This window comes from Crassostrea angulata, chromosome 5 (assembly GCF_025612915.1).
Source record: "Crassostrea angulata isolate pt1a10 chromosome 5, ASM2561291v2, whole genome shotgun sequence".
Taxonomy (NCBI): Eukaryota; Metazoa; Mollusca; class Bivalvia; order Ostreida; family Ostreidae; genus Magallana; species Magallana angulata.
This window is the reverse complement of record NC_069115.1, coordinates 29,692,149-29,711,924: the sequence shown is the minus strand read 5'-3', so window position 1 is coordinate 29,711,924 and position 19,776 is coordinate 29,692,149. Positions and strand designations below refer to the sequence as shown.

The 19,776-nt window shown below is 35.4% G+C and overlaps 2 protein-coding genes across 2 annotated transcripts in view; one reads left to right on the top strand and one right to left on the bottom strand.

The window, feature by feature from the left end:
- Positions 1 to 2,445: 2,445 nt before the first annotated feature.
- LOC128183621 (RING finger protein 17-like) overlaps positions 2,446 to 19,776 on the bottom strand; it is a 44,552-nt gene continuing 27,221 nt past the window's right edge. The window contains exons 29-45 of the mRNA XM_052852728.1: positions 19,511 to 19,700; positions 19,137 to 19,245; positions 18,702 to 18,852; positions 13,448 to 13,657; positions 12,495 to 12,637; positions 11,911 to 12,068; positions 11,598 to 11,612; positions 11,029 to 11,201; positions 10,729 to 10,851; positions 10,081 to 10,167; positions 9,754 to 9,906; positions 9,433 to 9,519; positions 8,966 to 9,113; positions 8,566 to 8,701; positions 7,779 to 7,941; positions 6,495 to 6,610; positions 2,446 to 3,275 (exon numbers count right to left, since the gene is read on the bottom strand). Coding sequence (XP_052708688.1) covers positions 3,080 to 3,275; positions 6,495 to 6,610; positions 7,779 to 7,941; positions 8,566 to 8,701; positions 8,966 to 9,113; positions 9,433 to 9,519; positions 9,754 to 9,906; positions 10,081 to 10,167; positions 10,729 to 10,851; positions 11,029 to 11,201; positions 11,598 to 11,612; positions 11,911 to 12,068; positions 12,495 to 12,637; positions 13,448 to 13,657; positions 18,702 to 18,852; positions 19,137 to 19,245; positions 19,511 to 19,700 — 2,358 coding nt within the window. The 3' untranslated portion in view covers positions 2,446 to 3,079. The remainder of the gene's footprint in view (positions 3,276 to 6,494; positions 6,611 to 7,778; positions 7,942 to 8,565; positions 8,702 to 8,965; positions 9,114 to 9,432; positions 9,520 to 9,753; positions 9,907 to 10,080; positions 10,168 to 10,728; positions 10,852 to 11,028; positions 11,202 to 11,597; positions 11,613 to 11,910; positions 12,069 to 12,494; positions 12,638 to 13,447; positions 13,658 to 18,701; positions 18,853 to 19,136; positions 19,246 to 19,510; positions 19,701 to 19,776) is intronic.
- Positions 14,683 to 17,385, top strand: LOC128183620 (uncharacterized). Its single transcript, XM_052852727.1, has 2 exons — positions 14,683 to 15,243; positions 15,866 to 17,385. Exons 1-2 carry the CDS (start codon positions 14,931 to 14,933, stop codon positions 17,071 to 17,073), a joined length of 1,521 nt encoding a protein of 506 aa, XP_052708687.1. The 5' UTR covers positions 14,683 to 14,930; the 3' UTR covers positions 17,074 to 17,385.

Sequence of the window (19,776 nt, the reverse complement as noted above, 5' to 3'; positions counted from 1 at the left end):
TTTAAGGGTTCCCCAGACCAAATATACCCAGCCCATATAGACAGATACTCAAGAAAAATGTGTTTATCTGTAACACTTTTGGGGGGAAATAGATCACATTTTTAGATCTCTAAAACAAATTTGAAATCATACATAATACCCGTAGTTCAGTTTAATTTGAAATGATAGGGTCTTTGAAGATGACCTAAATGATCGGGTATATGTATATTTCATCATTAACTAGTAATTAAGCCTTTACTTTTTCGTGATATAGGATATGGGGAAGTTTCAAGAAATTTATTCATTTCTACATGTTAGGTAAAAAAATAAGATCTCATATTTTTATTTGATACATGTACAGACTACTCTCAAATAATATTTGAAATCATTTTGTTCAGGATGATTTTTAATTATTTTTTTTTTATCACTAACTATGTAATGAATATAATAAATACCCTTTTCCCATATCACAGCCTGTTTCAGCCCTCGACCAATATCATCCCTCGGGCTGATTCAGGCTGTGATACAGAAAAGGGTATGTATTATTCTCTATATATACAATACCCGAAAAAAAGGATTCTTTTTTTATTTTTGTTTTATCAATTAGGTTCTAAAAAGTATTATTTTTAAAAACCATCACTTCGCCTTTCAAAAACGATGCTACATGCCTTGGTTAATTACCAAGTCAAGAAATAAATGATAAATGTGTATAATTGAGTCACAAAAAGTTCTCCTTCCACTTGGATCACCTACATGTTCTAGGCGAGACAGCGTGACCACAGAAAGCAGACGCTCACCTTACAAAATAATAACATGTATCACGCGACGTCTTAATATATCTATGTATGATATTGCCACACCACAATGATATGACTCTTATTCCCCTTTATCTTAACTTTTGAAACAAATAAGTCGATAGTATAATTATGTAACGCGTTTGATATCCTAAAAACCAGAGACGGATGAGAGAGAAAACATGGTTGGCGAAAGGGAAGGGGGGGGGGGGGGGGTAGGCACCGCAAGCCAGTAATTTCCCGGGATGTTTTCCTTGAAAAAGAAGGGGATATTTTTGCCTTCGATTTTTAAGTGTTTATTTCGTATCCTTCAGCTTAAACGATAGGACAGTACACTTAGCTAGCGATTACTGAGCATTTCAAGACAGAAAAAAATTTACCCATGGATTAAAAACCCCCATCATTTTTACCATATGATGAATAGATTATATACTTACTGTAAGTAGTTAGTTAGTAAGTTAATACATGTAAGTTACATGTATTAAACATTTAAATGTAGAATTATTTTTTTTTAGAACGAACATTTTTTCTTAACAGAATATTCTAATGTATTTTGAACAGATACCTTCCCTCATTCCCTATTTTATTTCAAACAGAGAGAAAATTCTACTCAACATATAGATCATCAAAAAACGACTATTTCCACCCCCTTTAAGAATATTGATGAAGTAAGTTGTTTTATTTTTTTGAAAATTATGTTCATCAAAATTTTGGGACCCCCCCCCCCTTTCAAAAGGATGCTACGTGCCTGCTCAAGGGCACTGATTAGGGACAAAAATCAAATGGTTGACGTCACACTTCCCTATCAAAGTGCACTACATGTGGAAAGCCATGTCTATCCTCAAATTACGCAATGTGCACTGGTCTGCCAGTTCGTGGCATTGATAATTTGAAAGAAAAAACCCACCATGTTACCGGTTTCATGAATAGTTTATAGTGCTTATGGTCAATGTTAATACATGTACTATAGGGATACTAACTCACTATTTAAGGTGGCATGGAACACTTCTATTACGTGACGTACTTCCTATCGAAATAAACGTTAAAATCAAGTACACTAATCTTATATTTTCATTTTTTCTTTCCTGTTAGTGATACCAGCGTAGCGGAGCCCAATGGGTTAGAGCGTTACCTACGAATCAGTTAGTCATCGGTTCGAATCCTGCTGGTTCTTGTATAAAATTTTACCTTTCCAAAAAATTTTTTTAAAACATATTTGTGGTCAAATTTAAAAATTCTAAACATTGACTGGTGTCCTATACCACCTGAATCATTTGCAAGTCCAAAACAATATTTGCAGCATGTTTTAAATAATCACCGTGGACTTTATTTACAAAGTCTTTATTTTCTATCTTTACTATAAACATTTACTCAAACCAATAATTATTCCATCTTCTGTTCCATTTCCCATTTCTCCTTTTTAATCACATTTCTATACAAGTATTAAAATTCTGTAACTATGGTTTGAGGTATTATGAAATTAAACTGCAAAAAACAAACCCACGCTTTTACAAACTCAATTCAACTTTGTAACATCCAGTAAAATAATTTTAATATCCCCATCCAAATATAAGTAAATGTACATTGAATTTGATAATGTTCCAGTAAACCTTGATGGGTGACCTACAACTCTTTCTGATCTAGAACTTAGATATCATAAAAGTATAACACATTTTTTGTTGTAATTCTTTTTATTGTCAATTATTCAAAAAAACCGAAACAATCTTCAGTAAAAGGGAAACAAGATGGAATATCTTTCCACCACTATACAGTAAACCACCTTCGCTAGCCAAGAGATTTCATGATCCACTCCTCTCCGAGAGCGGATCCTAAACCCTTGGCTAGCGAAGATGACAGTACACACAATGAAGAGAGAAACTATTAACAACATACAAGTCCTAATTGGTCAACAACAGTCCTAGAAAAAAAAAAGGAAAAAATTATTTCACGTAATGATTGTACATGTACATATGCTATATGGTAACCCTGAATGAAATTAAAACAAAATAATTTTGTCGTATGATAAAAAGAGATAAAAGATCACTTATCTACAACAAAAGAGGGAAAAAAAGTTTTTCTTGAATATTCAGCACATACAGTTGAATACACATACAGTTACATGTAATAATAAACAGAGGCAACATCAAGCTTAATGAGATCCACATCAAATTGAAATTTCTAACTTTCCTTCCATTCAATAAACTATCTTCTTCTTATTTTAAATGCCAAACATTTTTATCGTTAAACAAGGAAATTGGTCTTTCCTAATATCTTAACTTCAACATAAAATTTGATTTTTTGTTTTTCTACATCTCGGCTTCAGTTATGATGAGACCACATGAGACATTCTCGTTATCTGATTGGCTGGTTTCCTCCTCTTCCTCCTCAAAGTCCAGGTCCTCCATATCTCCCATATCTTCCATATCTCCCATCTCCTCTATCTCTTCGATGAGGACATCATCAGATCCTAGACGAGTCCTGGAGGGCTCTTCATCATTACATCTGTCAAGTAAAATGTTGTACAAGTAATTACAGTAATTAAGTGAAGTATAAAATATTCTTTAAAAAAAATTCTCATTTTCCTTTAAAAATAAATTCCCATTATTTTTGCAGTAGTTTTTTAATTTTTTGTTTTATCAGTATACTCCTAAAAATCTAGATACATATAATTATAATGATAATCTACTTTGTGATTAAGTTGTAAAATAAATCTAATTTTTTTTTGTTAAAGACCCATTTATAGTATGCTTTGTATACATAAAAAGGAAAGTTAAGTCAGGGTGTTACACAGATGGGAGAATACCAGTTTACCAGTAAGTACATATTCACACATACATATACATGTGTACCAGTAATTTGCAGATATATTTAAGGAGGCCGATTTGGGTTTTTTTGAAGAAAAACTACAATAGCAAAACTCTTTATTTTTTAACCATATGTAATTTAAACCAACTCTAGTTTATATGCGAAGGTTCATGAAAATCGACCGTCTGGTTCTTTTTAGGGACCATCTCAAAATAGAGGTACATTTACTATAAGAATATATAGGAAACTGTCATTTTCCGCACATCAAAGCAGTTTTAAAAAATACTACAATAGCTTTTTTTCTCAAATTGTTATATATGATAAGTAATATCATTTCCTACCTTATATGTTAAAAACACAAAATTCTACCGTCTGGTTTTTAGTGGGGGCCATCTCAAAATATTGAAATGCACCAAATTTTGCTATATATTTGGATCATCACGAATGATGATTGGTATAATGGATTCATTCCAAAAATGAGGAAAATATCCTCGAGGATAGCATCATTCTGTATGTAAAATTTCAACAGCGTACAATTTTTACTTTTTCTTTTATATTATTTCTTATAACGTACTCCTACAAAGCTTCATTTTATCATAACGTCATAAAAGCGCAATGGCAATACCCCATTACCACACAACGTAAAAATCGTGTTAAAAATAAAAATTTCCTTTAAAAATCTAAATATTTTTATCTGTATTTTGTTTATTGTGTTCAATTTTATAAATGATATCGAAAAAAATTCATAAGAAGTATAAAACAACTGTATTATATTAGAATGCGCAAAAAAATGCGCAATGCAAACTAAAGTCGGCCTCCTTAAATTACAGTTTAAAAAATTATACATGATGGAATGGAGAGAACAACCAAGCGGTACATAAACAAGATATCTGTGAGCCAATGCTCACTAGTGATACCCCCGCTCTGATGTGAATATGCAAAATAAGCAAAGTCGACATTTAACAGAAAGCTGGCATCCGATTGGTACAGAAATATATCCCACAATATGGCATGCCTAAACGAATACTGTGTAAAAATTTCAAGCATCTGCAATAAACAGTTGCTGAGAATTCTTTGACGGAAATTTGTTTGAAAATTTTTGCTAAAAATAAACAAAGTCATCATTTAACAGGAAGTTGACTTCTGATTGGTACAAAAATATATCCCACGATATGGCATGCCTATACAAATATTGTGTAAAAATTTCAAGCATCTGTGATAAATAGTTGCTGAGATAAACGCGACAGAAATTTTTGTTACGGACGGACAGATGGACAGACAGACACACAAGGGTAAAACAGTGGTATAATTAGGTAAATTGTGTTTGTGGTAATTCTTAAAAAAAACCCACATGATGTTATCAGAAATGCAAAAAGCCACATTACATAAGCAGACTCTGATGACAGTGTGTAGATATGAATGACAGGTGTAGTTGTTTGGATTTTCTTAAAACACATAGTGTTATCAGTAATGAAAGAGCTAGACCACTTTCTATACATCGCAGCAAACTAGATAATTATGATTGGCAAGGTGTTAACAAAAGGTCAAGCGGTAAGAAAGCCAGCAACAAACATAGACAAGGGATCATGTTTACAAATTCATTTACTGCACCTGATGACCCAGACCTTCACATGTACTCCTAAAAAGTTCACCCCCCTCCCCCCAAAAATTATTTTGGTTTCAAAGCCACATCTAAGGCCAGCTAGTTCAGCAGAATCAAAAAATGTGTGACATTGTGGTGACTCTGTTGACATGCACTTTAAGACAGAGAACTTTGTACCCAGTCTTGAAATTCATTGAAAATATGTTCCAAACCCACTCTCCCTGATATCCTAGATAATGAACTGTGTTATAAGCAACAAACAACATTGTTTTGGAGATACCAGCAGACATCAAGCAACATGGAAAAAGAGTGAAATCATGAAAAGAAAAAAAATATCTATGATAATAGGAAGAAGCACAATCCACATACCCCGGTAAATACACGTGTTACTGTCCATGTGCACTTACCTGTTCAACCAGGGTAGAAAGAACTTTAATCAAAACATACATTACACTATTACATGTATTCATTTCAGACTCCCACCCTTTCCACCTTTCCTTTAGTTAATTGAAAATTACAATCCAAAATTACACATCCAAAATGTGTATGTACATGTAATTAAAAGATTCTATAGAATCATTAACCAATTCACTGTGAATATCTTTACTCAGGTGACCTTATAAAACATACTGTTGTTTCATAAATATTCATGAGCATCAACCTGGTTTTTTTTCCTTTCAGTTTCAGGGCACGGGCCCTTGTTTCTGTAACAGAAGTTCTTTCTATAACACAAAGTATATAACTTCAAATTCTGTGGGGAATCTCCCTTCTGTGAATTGCAGTCATTTTTGCTTTCAGACGAATCGCAATGGGATAGTGGTTACTATCATATTTATTTTACAATAATTTATCTATAAAATCATATACGGCATGCTTGCCTTCATTTATTTCTATCTGCATAAAAAACAGCATCTAACAGTTACTTGCCATGTGGAAATTAAAGTTATTTCACACCACAAACATGTGGTCTGCTTCTTTTGAAAGCAAAATTGATCGAGGGTACTCCACGTGATTAGAAGTTAGACACTTTGTGTTGTGGGTCAAACTTTACTGCAGATACAATTGCCTGTGTTTCAGGGACTTGTAAATAATAGTGTTAAATGGTCCTGCCAATAAAAATGACACATTTTTTCTCCAGATGGTCAACCCACGAAATCCCAGGTAAATTGGTGATCAAGGAATATTGATGAAACCACAGTATGTACACGAACAACAGAAAGTTAGATCATGCCACTTGTAGGCAAACTTCATGCTGTGGAATAATGCATGTATAAAGTGTATTTTAAAACATATGATATGGAGACTGTACTTACAAATCTGATTCCTCGCTATACTGTAGGAGGCCTGAGTCTATCAACTCCTGATATAGCAGAGTCATGTTACTCCAGTCCTCCGCCCGGAACAGCTCGCCTTGTAGAGGGTCCAGCTTCTGATAATATTCAACAAACTTTAATATTATCAAGTAGAGTGTAGATATATTAAACCTTAGTACATGTAGTTGTGTTTTAAGGAGGCTGACTTGCAGGTTTTTTTTTTTTTTTTTTTTTTTTTTTTTTTTAGAGTGGATTCATTCAAATATTAAGAAAAAGAATACCAAGAATTGTACTGGTATATTTTTAAGATGTTCAATTTTTACTTTTCCTTTTATGTCAATTCTAAAAATCTAATCCTTAAATGCTTCATTTTAACATAACATCATAATAGCAATATGGCCATGCTCTACTACAACATTAAATAAATAAAATTTTCTAAAAATTATAAATGTACAATGAAAGCTAAAGTCAGCAGCCTTAAATCAAGACTGTCAAAAATTTACTTTTGGATTTAATCTTTATTCATTTATGCAACAAAATAAATTGATATTAAAACAGGATTGTAAAATGATTGCATGTATTCCAACATAACTGATAACAGTCAAATGGATTCCCTTGAAAACAGTATTGTGAAAACAGTATTGTTTGCAAAGAAGAGTTAAAGGTAAGTGGTGAAACAAATAAAAATAAAATATTTTGTGAAGGTTTGACTTTATCACAAACAAATTCAATAATCACTTGAGCCATGCAAATTGAATCAGGAACATGATTTGATTTACAGAATAAAATCAATTGCAAGTGAAGAGCAAGTGAAGCTTTTAAAACAAAGTTAAATCATGAACAAGAGGCCCAAGGGCCCCAATGGTCACCTGAGCATTTATGCACAAATTCAATTCAGCGCCTGACACCTCACTCATGGTTCATAAATGTTTCCAATTCCTTGCATGTTTTGTAAAGTATTCCGATGAAAATATAAAAACACAAATATATACTATTTTCGCAATGTATGGTGAAATACTTGTCAGAGTAATATTTGTTTATATCCCAATACAAATCTCTCAATTATGGTTGAGGGCTCATTGTTCGTTATGACTTAGGTGAATGGATTGTTTTCAGGATGACTATGCATATTTCAAAATGGAAGTAAATACCCCCCCCCCCCCCCCCTTTCCCATAGGAAGTATAAGATAATAAAAGTTATCAAGCCAAAAACTACAATAGGTCACTACGTCATTTACATAATAGTTTGCAGCCATTCCTTTCTCAATGTTGTAGAAGACTGACCTTCAGACAGCACTTTGAGACTTTGGCACCAGCACACTGCAGCATCCGCTCCTGTGCCTGTACGTTCCAGGAGGCCTGGGGGGTAGGAATCTGAATGCCGGAAAGCACTAATCTCCTCGCCTGGGCGGGCAGCGACTGAAACTGTGGGGGTAGAGTCCTCACCCTGGAACAATTTGGTTGATTACTTAGTGACTGTGTGAACAAAATGACATGAATTCTTTTTTATATCATCTCTTTATGATTATACATGTACATATTATGTATATTGCAAAGAGGAATTCTTTAATGTCTCTAAATTTAGCAAGAGGTCAAGCCATTACCTCTTTAGTGTTACTATTCCCAATAAATACCTAGCCCCTACAACCCTTGTTGTATAGTGTCTGGTAAACACAACCTTAACCCTACCTCTCTAGTGGTACAATCTCAAATTGACACACCCTGCCTCTACCTCTATAGTGGTACAATCTCAAATGGACAAAACCTGTCCTTACCTCTCTGGAAGTACAATCTCTTATGGACAAAACCTGTATTAACTTCTCTAGGAGTACAATCTCTAATGGACACACCCTGCCCCTACCTCTCTAGTGGTACAATCTCTTATGGACACACCCTGCCCCTACCTCTCTAGTGGTACAATCTCTACTGGACAAAACCTGTCCCTACCTCTCTAGTGGTACAATCTCTGATTGACAAAACCTGTCCCTACCTCTCTAGTGGTACAATCTCTGATGGACAAAACCTGTCCCTACCTCTCTAGTGGTACAATCTCTAATGGACCTGTCCCTACCTCTCTAGTGGTACAATCTCTGATGTTCCAAAGTCAACATACAGCACCAGGACCTGGTTTTGGTGATCTGGTGCTGTGATGACCAGGCCCCGGTACCAACACTGGTCAAAGCCGTACTGGGCACAGCACATCTTGCCTGCAACACAATTATTCAGTTTACAAATGTAAGGTCAAGCAGCAAATTTTTAAAACACTTGTTAATCAACTGTATCAAATAAGGCTTATCTGTTACAGTCTGTAAATATCATATTTTTCACATGAACATGATTATCTAAGTCATGGTCTTATGATGAAGTGATCCAACATGAACCTAACCAAGCCCTTTGTGAAGGGCAAGGATTCAAATTGGCTGATCATATTTCTTTCGGGTCAAGGATTTTCTGAGAATTTCCTAATTTACCTGGCTTTGGTCTCATCAGGGGTGGGGATACAGGCCCTGCCTCATTGAGCTCCACCCACATCTGTTCCAGTTTTGTCAGCTGGTGGTTGATTTCATCTGTTCTCTCATCGGCCTCGTCCCCGCTGTATCGAGTGTGTTGATAGTATACCTACAAGTAAGGTCTCAGACAGGTGAAAAAAGATTCTTCTCTGGATTAGCAAATATATGTGGGGTGGGTGCATGGTTGGACAAGTGGATTTCAATTCGTCTTCAAAATATTTATTTCATATTCATGTAAAAAACAACTTTTCTGAATAAATCATGTGAATAATCAAAGAATTGCCAAGTAAAACAGGTCCAACACTCAGAATCTTATATGCGTTCATAGTGCATGTTTGATAATAACAATTATTAAACTGTAATGTAAAATATTACAATAATCTCATTTGATAGTAACATAATATACAACCTAATTAATATTCACTTACCACATTGGGAATTTCTACATGTGTGATGAGAACATCAAAGAATTCCCCAACAGTATACAAAGGCATACTTTTGTATGGGTTCTTGGTCTGAAGTAGAAAAAACAACACATAACAAAGGAAATACAAATGTGATAAGTAAAACCATATGAAAGAAAATTATGAATTCAATGCCTCTATCTTTGCATTGTTTGACATTTAAGAGACCCAATTTTTTTTTTTTTGTAGTATCCATCTATTTGTATTTTCTCACAGATTTAACTCTATATAACTTGTGAGCAGTTTCTATCACCTGACTCTGAAGAGTTGGTTTTAACACAGTACCTTGAGAACTGCCTCTATCTCCTGACTCTGTAGCATCAGTTCCAGCAGACTATCCTCCTGTATAGCATACCCCTCACTCTCCAGGACGCTGGACAGATCCTGACGGTCAGGCAGCATGACCTTGATCTTTAAAGGTTCTCCATCTATTCTTTCCTGTGGCCAAAAAATGAATTTATCATTAATACTTACAAATGTATATATCAATCAATCATTTTCTTATAAATGTTAACCATGAAAAGACGTTCATAAATAACAATACATTTCTGATTTGAATTTATAACTGTAAAAAATCTTAACTTGAAGAGTTTAGATACAAAGAATACTGACCAGAACTTCTATAACACAGGCTTTTGTCACACAAGATTTATGCATGAAATCCAGAGCCGGTTTGGACCACTTCCCACTTTCTGTATTCTGAAGAAAAAAATATCCCAAGGGATCAATTAAAATGACAATTACTTGTATGGTCAGTTAAAAAAGTATGTATTGGACTTATAGACAATACAATGCATAAACACACTGTCAATGTGTTGTACAGACTTACAGGTATTGTATCATACAGACTTACTTATGTGTTGAACAAATTTACAGATACCGGTACATGTAATATATTCCACAGACTTACAGATATAATATGTTGTACAGTCTTACAGGCAATGTATTGTACAGATTAACAGGCAATGGGTTGTGCAGACTCAAAGGCAATGTGTTGTAGAGACTTGATGTAATGTGTTCTACAAACTTACAGGCAGTGTTTGTACACACTTATAGGCAGTGTTGTAGAAACTTACAGGCAATGTGTTGTTCAGGCTTACAGGCAATATGACTTACAGGTAATGTCTTGTACAAACCAATAGACATTTTGTTGTGCAGACTTACAGGTAATATGTTGTACAAACTTACAGGCAATGTGTTGTACAGACTTATAGGCAGTAAGTTGTACAGACTTACAGGCAATATGTTGTACAGACTTACAGGCAATGTGTTGTATAGTGCACACTCAAAGCACTGAGGAGGGAGATACATAAAGTCCTCTACATCCGCCCGGATCTTGTCATATGAAACATTCTCACAGTTCCCAAAATCCACAAACTTGACCTTTAATAAAAGAAAAGTAAATTAGTTACACAGATCATAATCTTTACTTCTGGTAGCTGCAACTACAAATAATGCAATAAATAATGTAATTCTTTAATGGTTTTCCATAAAAGTAACATTTTCTTATGATATTTCACCTACCGGTAATGCAAAAATGACCTTAAGCTTTGACCTTACCTTCACCCTGTGGGGTTCAAGGGAGATAATCTTGGCTCTATACCACTGCTGATCCAGGTGGAAGAAGGCGATGCAGGCCTGGTTCAGCTGCCACTTGGTCTCCTCAAACTTGTGAGGTTCACTCTCTCTGAACCGCTGCTGTATCAGTTCACTCAGCTCCTTGAACTCCTCATCTGCACATCATGTGAACATATCATGAACATTAAAAATAGCACAGTATTTTTTCAGCAACACATACATGCTATCTTTTCTTATAAGTCAAAGGGATGGGAATTCATGAAAACTAGAAAATTGAACAAACACAACAACAAGGTATATTTTGGTAAAACAAACATGCTCAGTTATCTTTTTTGGGTAGAAAATATTTGAGTTGTAAAGTTAAAAAGGTGACCTTTTGACCCCAAAATCAAAAGGTTGCCTACTTGACTACGCCAACCCTTGTCATAAGTTTGGTCAAGCTTAGTAAATGCTCTAAAGATATAAACCTGACATTCAACACTCAACAAATGCAGATAAAACAATTTCTAACAAAGGCAGAACACACAACATGAAAGTTCAAACTTGCCTACCTTTGACATTTTGACCTAAAATTCAAAAGGGGGTCAATATTCAATGATGCTTATAGCAAAACTCGCAATATATTTCCCCAGCTATATTCAATATTGGCATAGCAGTTACCCTGCTGTCTTGACTAATTTGACCTAAAAATCAAAAGTCATTTTTCGGCAATTGTCCAGCAGGCAGCTGACTCAACATTGTAACTTTATCATACCAAACAACCTGAAAACTCACAATCCAAAATAAAACTGAAATGCTGCATATCTTAAAATTCTGATCAAGCCTTCATTATTTTTTCATATAAAGACATTATTATTCAATTACCCCCTCTAAGTTCCTGTACATAGATGACAGCATCAAAGTTGACGTAGACGGGGATGCCAATAAATGAGTTGTCCTCGGGTAGAGTGGGTGGGTCAAAGAACATGATGGGGTAAGTCTTTGGCTGAACCTTGACTGGGGTCTTCTTCCTAGAAAGTGCTCTGAAAAAGTCACAAATGTGTAACTATAATTACATTTACTTTTCCAAAAATTGAACTTTGTATAATGAAAATTAAACAATAAGAATATCCGCAAATATTTTTTTTGTAATTTTCTTCCTTCCAAATTATTTTTTTTTTAGATATATCTGTGTTTGTAGTTAAGACAAAAGACTTACTATACTTTTGACTTATAACATAAAGAAATCTATATCAAATACCACTTATATTTCTTATATTTCAACTCCCCAACAATAAATCTTAATCATCTGCACCGTACAATATACCAACAGCACTTTCAAGTTATGCCAACAAAAAACATCCCCTCCCTTTACCCCCCCCCCCTTTCCAAAAAAAACAAAAAAATGTGCCCTAGTCCAAAAGCTGGTATGGCTAGTCATGGTCCTTCATCATCTCTATCATACTTACCCCGGTGCTGGTATGACTAGTCCCCGGTCCTTCATCATTTCTATCAGACTTGTGTAGGACCTCCGGGCCGGCTCCAGGGCACTCTCTGGGACATAGGTCTCCAGAATCAGATCAACTGGCAAAGAGGTCTTTATATTGTCACCCTGCACGGAAAGAAAGTTAAATCTATGTCTTATCCATTGGTCAGGAGAATATTTGTGGTCCAACACTGGAACTGTATAGGGACAAAGTTGAAATTATATATACATAACATTTCTGGATTTTAAAGGGATTGCTATGACCTTCACATTTGACTTTGAAACTTGCGTTTAAGGTCGCTGCATACCCTGTACCCAAAACCTCTTTTTATGTGAAGTAGGAGCCAGATAGGGCTAAGGAGAGAGTAAATATGCTCAGATTTTTTTTGGTGAGGTCTGATAAGACCTTGACCCTTAAATGCCATTCAAGGTCACTTTTACCAAAGCACTTTAAAAACAGCTAAGACCAAGGGGAGATATACATTACTTGGAAAAAGATTTTTCAGATAATTCAGCTTTGACCTTAATCTTAGTTGGGTTCAAGGTCAATACACATTTAACCTAAATACACTCTGCAGGTGAAGCATGAGCCAGACTGGGCCAAGGGGAGAGAAGATATGCCCGGACAAGTGATCTCCGACAGACAGATGGAAGGATGGACAGAAGGACAGACTGATCACTATAAACCCTAACTTTCCAAGACCAAAGTTTAAAAACAATTTTAAATTACTTCTGAAATTCTCTCTTCCTCTCATGGCCCTAATACACATTAATGACACATTCTCTCTTCCTCCCCCAAGCCTAACATTGATTGGAATTAACATAACAATACAGACTTTCTTCACTCCCTGGTCTCTACCCGTTCTGTGCTGCGTCCTCACGTTTCAAACTTCTCCATCACTAGTACTTAATTTACAGCAAACAACCCACTCCCACCTTTTTTTTGATGTACAGCTTCTTGTTATGCGTTTCCTCTACCATGAATTCACAGGCGGTGCGGGACCACATACTCTGGTCACCCGCTGGAACCACCTCCGCCAGGTGACACAAGAAGGAGAATGCACCACTCTGGGATAAATGCTTTTTCAGGTTCCGTAACTCTGAGGTCTGAATGGTTTCTGAGTACCCAAAGTCCACCATAAATACCTGGTATAATCATAGTAAAAATACACTTTTTAAAAAAAATGATTGTTCAATCATTTATATCAACAAAATGAATCATCAGTAATAATTTAAATTAATTTAAATTCGAAATAACCTTTGAATCACTTAATGGAATATGGGGTGGTATGGAACACCACCATATTAATTGTGACATAATTCATAGTGTCAAAATAAACAATAAAATCAAGTATTAATACTTTTCTTTCAAAAAATTGTTACTTAAAACAGCATAACACAGCAAGTCAAAGCATTATCTATAACCAATCTATAAGTCATAAGTTCAAATCTTACTGGGGCTTTTATAAAATTTTAGTTTTTCAACAATTTTTGAAATATATTTTTTTGTTAAATACTGTAAACGTCTTTAATTCCACGGTTCAGAAATTTCATGGTTTGTCCGGTTGTTACCTTTCGCGGTTGTTTTAATTTCACAGAAAATTGATTTTTCTATAATAAAAAATTTACGATACTAATCGTCTTTCAGTTAGAAGATCTCAGAATAAATTTGGTACATTGTTTATACCTTTGTTTTAATTATTTTTATAGACCAAATACTGAAATCAATAATAATTAAATCATATTCAATGTGCCAATTAAAATGAAGTAAACAGCCTGTCGTCTGCTATGGAACAATACTGAGATTAAATAATTAAAAACACTTTGTTTATTAGCATCATAATTAAACTCAAATATCAAAATGTTCACAATGTTGTTAAATACATGTACACAGAAAATAGTCCAACTGTGATTATAGTTAAATTAAAAACACCATAATGTTTTCCATATCTACAGTATTGTGAAATTTTAAAATTTAAAACAGGAGTAATGTTACATCATCCACATTAATATTGACAGTTATCCCATACCACCTTAATAAAGTCTGTCATGTAATTAAAATGACCAGGATGTAAAGTCATAGTCTGTTCTATAACCAAGCTTATATAATATATAAAGAGCATGAAACATTCATTCTGATCATAATGATTCTGTATATGAAATCTCCAATTTATAGTTCACTTTAAATATTTACTGCTAAAAAAAACCCCTAAATGATGAACCCTTTTTACTGTATATAAATACAAATATTATTCACTGAACCACTTCAGATACAACTTTTGCACAGCACTGTATGACTCAGCCAGGTGAACTTTAGAACACACCCTGTATAAACTTTGTTTACATCCACAGACCGCATGCTTTGCTAGCCATATCGTATTCCTCAGACACCACACTGGAAAAAAACCCCAAAACCAAAATGGCAGCTGCAGTGATGGAGGGGAACAATTCTGGAGAAGGGAGGTGTAAGAAACACTGTGAGACCATCCAAGGCTTGTGTGACACATGTGATGAGCTGGTGTGTGTTAAATGTATGATGGGGCATCACAATGGCCACACTTTCACGGACCTGGAGGCCAGAGTTGGGGAGAAGATGGAGTTGTTAGAGGGGCGAGTTCAGGAGATGAGGGGGAGGGTCCCCGTGTTACAGCAAAGGGTGGCTGAGCTCAGCATCCAGGACGACAAAAACCAGAGGGACACGGAGACTGTCATCGCCAGCATCACACAGAAAGGTAGACTGATCTCTCTCTCTCTCTCTCTCTCTCAGGAAAAATACAGGATTGGTTTGTGGATTTTTTATTTATAAACACTGCCACTTAATCTTGAGATCTCTTGATCTCTCCCTTCACTTCTGAAGAAAATGGGAGTGTTTTTTTTCCAATGATAAACAAGCTAAAAATTGCATGAATCATCATGATGGTTCTTGATTCAATTTGAAGGATTCACTTGTTGGAAAGTTTTACAGTTAACTTTGGAACATGTTTAATGAAAAAAATTCTATCTCTATGTCTCATACCTAGGTTTTTTTCTTTTTTTTCTCTCATTGCATAGAAAATGGAAAAGTAATTGTTTGAGAAAAACATATCATAGTTTTTCATGTTTCTCTCCATCTAAGTATAATTTTACACATGTAAAAACCAATGCAGTTTTTTTTAAATTAAAAACATTTTAATACATAAAAATATTCATTTGACATAAATAACCCATAAATGAAATCTGCAATCTCTCAAAGCTTATATTATTCTTCATGTTTATTGTATACTAGAATTAAATTTAGAGGTTAAAATTTAATCAAAACAAATCAAACTGAATGGCCAAAAATTCAGGTTAATTAAATTTTTTTTAATGATACAGGTGAAAGCATCCGCAACAAACTGGAAAATATAATATCTAACCTTATCGCCAATGCGGAGAATCAACGGAAAGAAACGGCACGTCAACTGAGCGGAACGAAGGAAGTGACAGAGGACCTGATAGCAAGGGGGACATCATTCCTTGAGAATGTCGATTCTAGACTCAAGCTCGGCTCCCATCTCGAGATCATTCACTTAGAAAGGGAATGTTCCAAGCTGCTGATGAAAATGTCTGAGGATCATCTAATACACCACATACCATCACCACGATTTGTTGGAGGGGAGGAAAGTGTGGAAAAATTACAAGCCATGGTGGGCGACTTCTACTCGGACCTTGCGAGCTCGCTCAAACTCATGAGTTACGTTCGAATAGACGCCACCCTTACTGGTTGTGAATCTGACATTTTCATCACCAAAATCTGCAGAGTCAGTGATACAGAAGCCTGGATCAAAGGTTTTAAAGAGGACGAGATCAAACTGTTCAACAAGCGGGGAAAACTCCTTAAGACATTGGCCATCAGGCCCACATGCCATGATTTCAGCACCACCAAGAGTAGTTCTTTGCTGACAGTTGATCCTAAGTTACGATGGGTCCAATGTCTCAGTTCCGATAATGAACCGACCACCCTAGTTGATTTTCAAGAGGGACAATTGCCCATCAGTATTTACGTGAACAAGACAACAGGAAACTTTCTAGTAGGTCTTGTGGACAGTCTGAAGCATTCTTCCTCATTCCTGAGCACGAGACTCATCAAAAAGTTCTCTTACGACGGCCAAGAACTTCAGACCATTCAATACCAGACCAAAAAGTCATTTTTCGGCAGACAGTCAACAAGCAACATATTCACCTACCCACATCGCATTGCCGAAAATGAACAAACTGGCGACATCGCGGTCATCAACTGGACGGGAGATTTCACAGGAGAGCTAGTGGTTCTGAACAAAGATGGGGAGGTGATCTTCAGACATTCAAACAATGCGGAGGAGGACACCTTCAGCCCTTGGGACGTGGCTTTTGATGTCCTGGGTAATGTCGTGGTCAGCGACCGCTACAGCAGAAACATCCAGCTGTTCAAGGCCTCGGGGAGGGCCAAGTGTGTCCTCCACAAGTGTAGCTTTACCCCCCACGCTATCGAGGCTTTCTCTGACGGCAAGCTGTGGATTGGTCACTCTAACGGCAAGGTCAGCATCATCCAGTACATGGAGTGACCATCCACTTATCATGATGAAATAGAACCAACGTCTGGGATAAAGAATATATCAAAGGATTTAATTATTCCATCACAATGATTTTCTGTGATTTGTTACTGTGTTTTTTATTTGACATGCACATGTAGAGCATCATAATGGGACTGATAGCTGTATTATTTCTCAATGATGAGAAGCTTCAAAGTTACTAACCAGAGGTAAAGTGTTTCAAAGAGTGAACCATGATAATGGATCATTTCTGTACTTTTCTGTGATGAAACAATTAGCATCATCAAGGAAATTGGCCAGATAATGGAAGAGTCCTCATTTTTCGTCGAAAAGTGACTTCCAAATAAATGTTCAGCATGAGAGAGAGTAGCAAATATACATGTGTCTGCTGTACATCCTTGAAACGAGGATGCGGTAGGTCTGGATACAAAATGATATTTCCTGATCAATACAAGAACAAGACTTCATATGTGGAGCTGCTGCAGTAAAAGGATGTAAACAAACTTCAAGTGTAAACTTTACATCTATTGAGTATTTTTCTTATTGATTTTGTTGAGTTTTTCATTGGTTATCTAAGAGTAAGTAACTCTAATAAAAGTAGTTGAAGATTGTTGGAAATATCCTTTTTTTTTATTATTAACTTTCTTTTAAATTACTACAACAAATGTCTTAACATTCCAAAAATACATTGTAACACAGATGCATGTAAATACAGAGATCTGTGCAGCAGAGCATGCACTAAAATTTGTGTAATATGGGTAATAAATTCTGGCAAGAACTTGCAGGTTCTTATCAAGAACATTGTAGATTGAACTAATTTTTAAAATTCATAAAATTCAATAGCATTCCCTCTAAGTAGGAAAATGAGATTTAAAGTAAAGATTTAATACTGCATAGCTACAATGTACAGAAAAATAATACCACAAACCGACTTTTATTCCTGACAACTTTATTTCGCCAATTACCTGAAATGAACTGGTTTGCAGCAACACATTTTCGAGAGAAGACCTTATGAACACAAGTGTTGTTATAAAACAAATGACAAGGACTGGTTCACAGCAAGAAATATTCACGATGACGAGTCTATCAGAATTCTTGAAAAAATTTTTGCACGCAAATAATAGTTGGTTTACTGTAATTATAAGTACCCTGTTATCCTTAACATTTAATATTTTATGGAGCCTGATTATATTTTTCGTTGTTAAATAGGGTTCTTTGATGTAAACACTTCACTCCATTTTTTTCTAAGACCTACAATGTGATATGTTTCTTACACAAAAAGCTTCTTATACAAAATGATTTGCTTTCTAAATATTACACAACTAATACACACTGAAAGTGATAAGATGTGTTGCAATATCTGTTGTAATATATAATTATGTAAACTATTACGTACTAATATGTGTCTTTAACACATGCATGCACTTTTGAAGAACTTAAAATTTTTTTTAGCATTTGTAATTCAAGTTAATGAGATGTTTTGTTACATTTTTAAAACTCTCTCCTAGTATTTTATTTTTGCCTGAAAACACGCATTAAAAAATTCCTTTTCAAAACTTACAACTAAATATTCAAACATTTATCCATACCTGCAAGCTTTAATGAAAACGTATCCGAAGAACATATCTGGGTCAACATACCTCTGCCAGGTTTTTGTGGATGATCCGCTGGATCTTGGCTCTATACCACTTTCCGTCCTCTGGCCTGCGTGCAGCACAGAATGTATCCGCCTCCAAGTTAATCCACTCATACTCGGAATCTGAGTACTCCTCATCCATTTCCGCCATCAGCCTGCAAGAATGTGAAAACACAAATTTTTTAGAATCTTATTAAAGATAAACAGTGGGGCTAAACCTTACATGTAAATATATAATTTTTTTAAAGGAAGTACGAGTCTTCCTTTACTAATTATGTGAACTTATTGGAAGATAATGGCTTATATCAAAGCATAAATATTGTTCCCAGTTTGTGTATGCATTTGTGAATCTGTTTTTACTTGACAAGACAGGATCATGTTGAATGTTGCTAAACACAGTATTCGTGTACAACTAACACTATTGTCAATCAACGACTACCTGTCTAAGTTTTCATCCACTATGTACACATAGAAGCAGGAGGGGTCGGTGAACTGACCAATCTTAACCTCCACGTGTGGGTCTTCATCCCCTGTGGCCTGGGACTTCACTGAAACACAACCTCCTCCATAAAATCTAGAGCAAATATTGCATGACAAAAACTCAAATATGTAAGAGCATAAATTGGTTCTACCCAGAATATACAAGAATGAATTGAGAAGCTATAATGTTCATTCCTGAAATTATCATTAGTGTTAAGAAAATGTCCAGTTTGGAAATTATGTAATCCACGAACTAATATCTAACAAAACTTTAAAAACTTGCTTTAAATATGTTTCCACAGTAAGCATACGCAATGTAGATATTGCGACTACCTTTTTTCTTCTGTTTGGTGGCCTGTGGGGTCTTTCTCCTGGCCCCCGTGGAAGAATCAGACATGCCTCCCTCCTGTGCTGGAGAGCTCAGTTTCCGTGGAGATGTACCTGAGGTCAAGGACAATGCAGAAGAGGCCAGGGACTCTGTGGAAGCTGAGCAACTTTCTCTTCCCAACACCATAGAGGAACTCTGTATGTAAATCATACAGTGATGTAATTCTTTTTGTGCTTTGTCATTTTTGCAAAGAACAACATCTTCAGAGTTA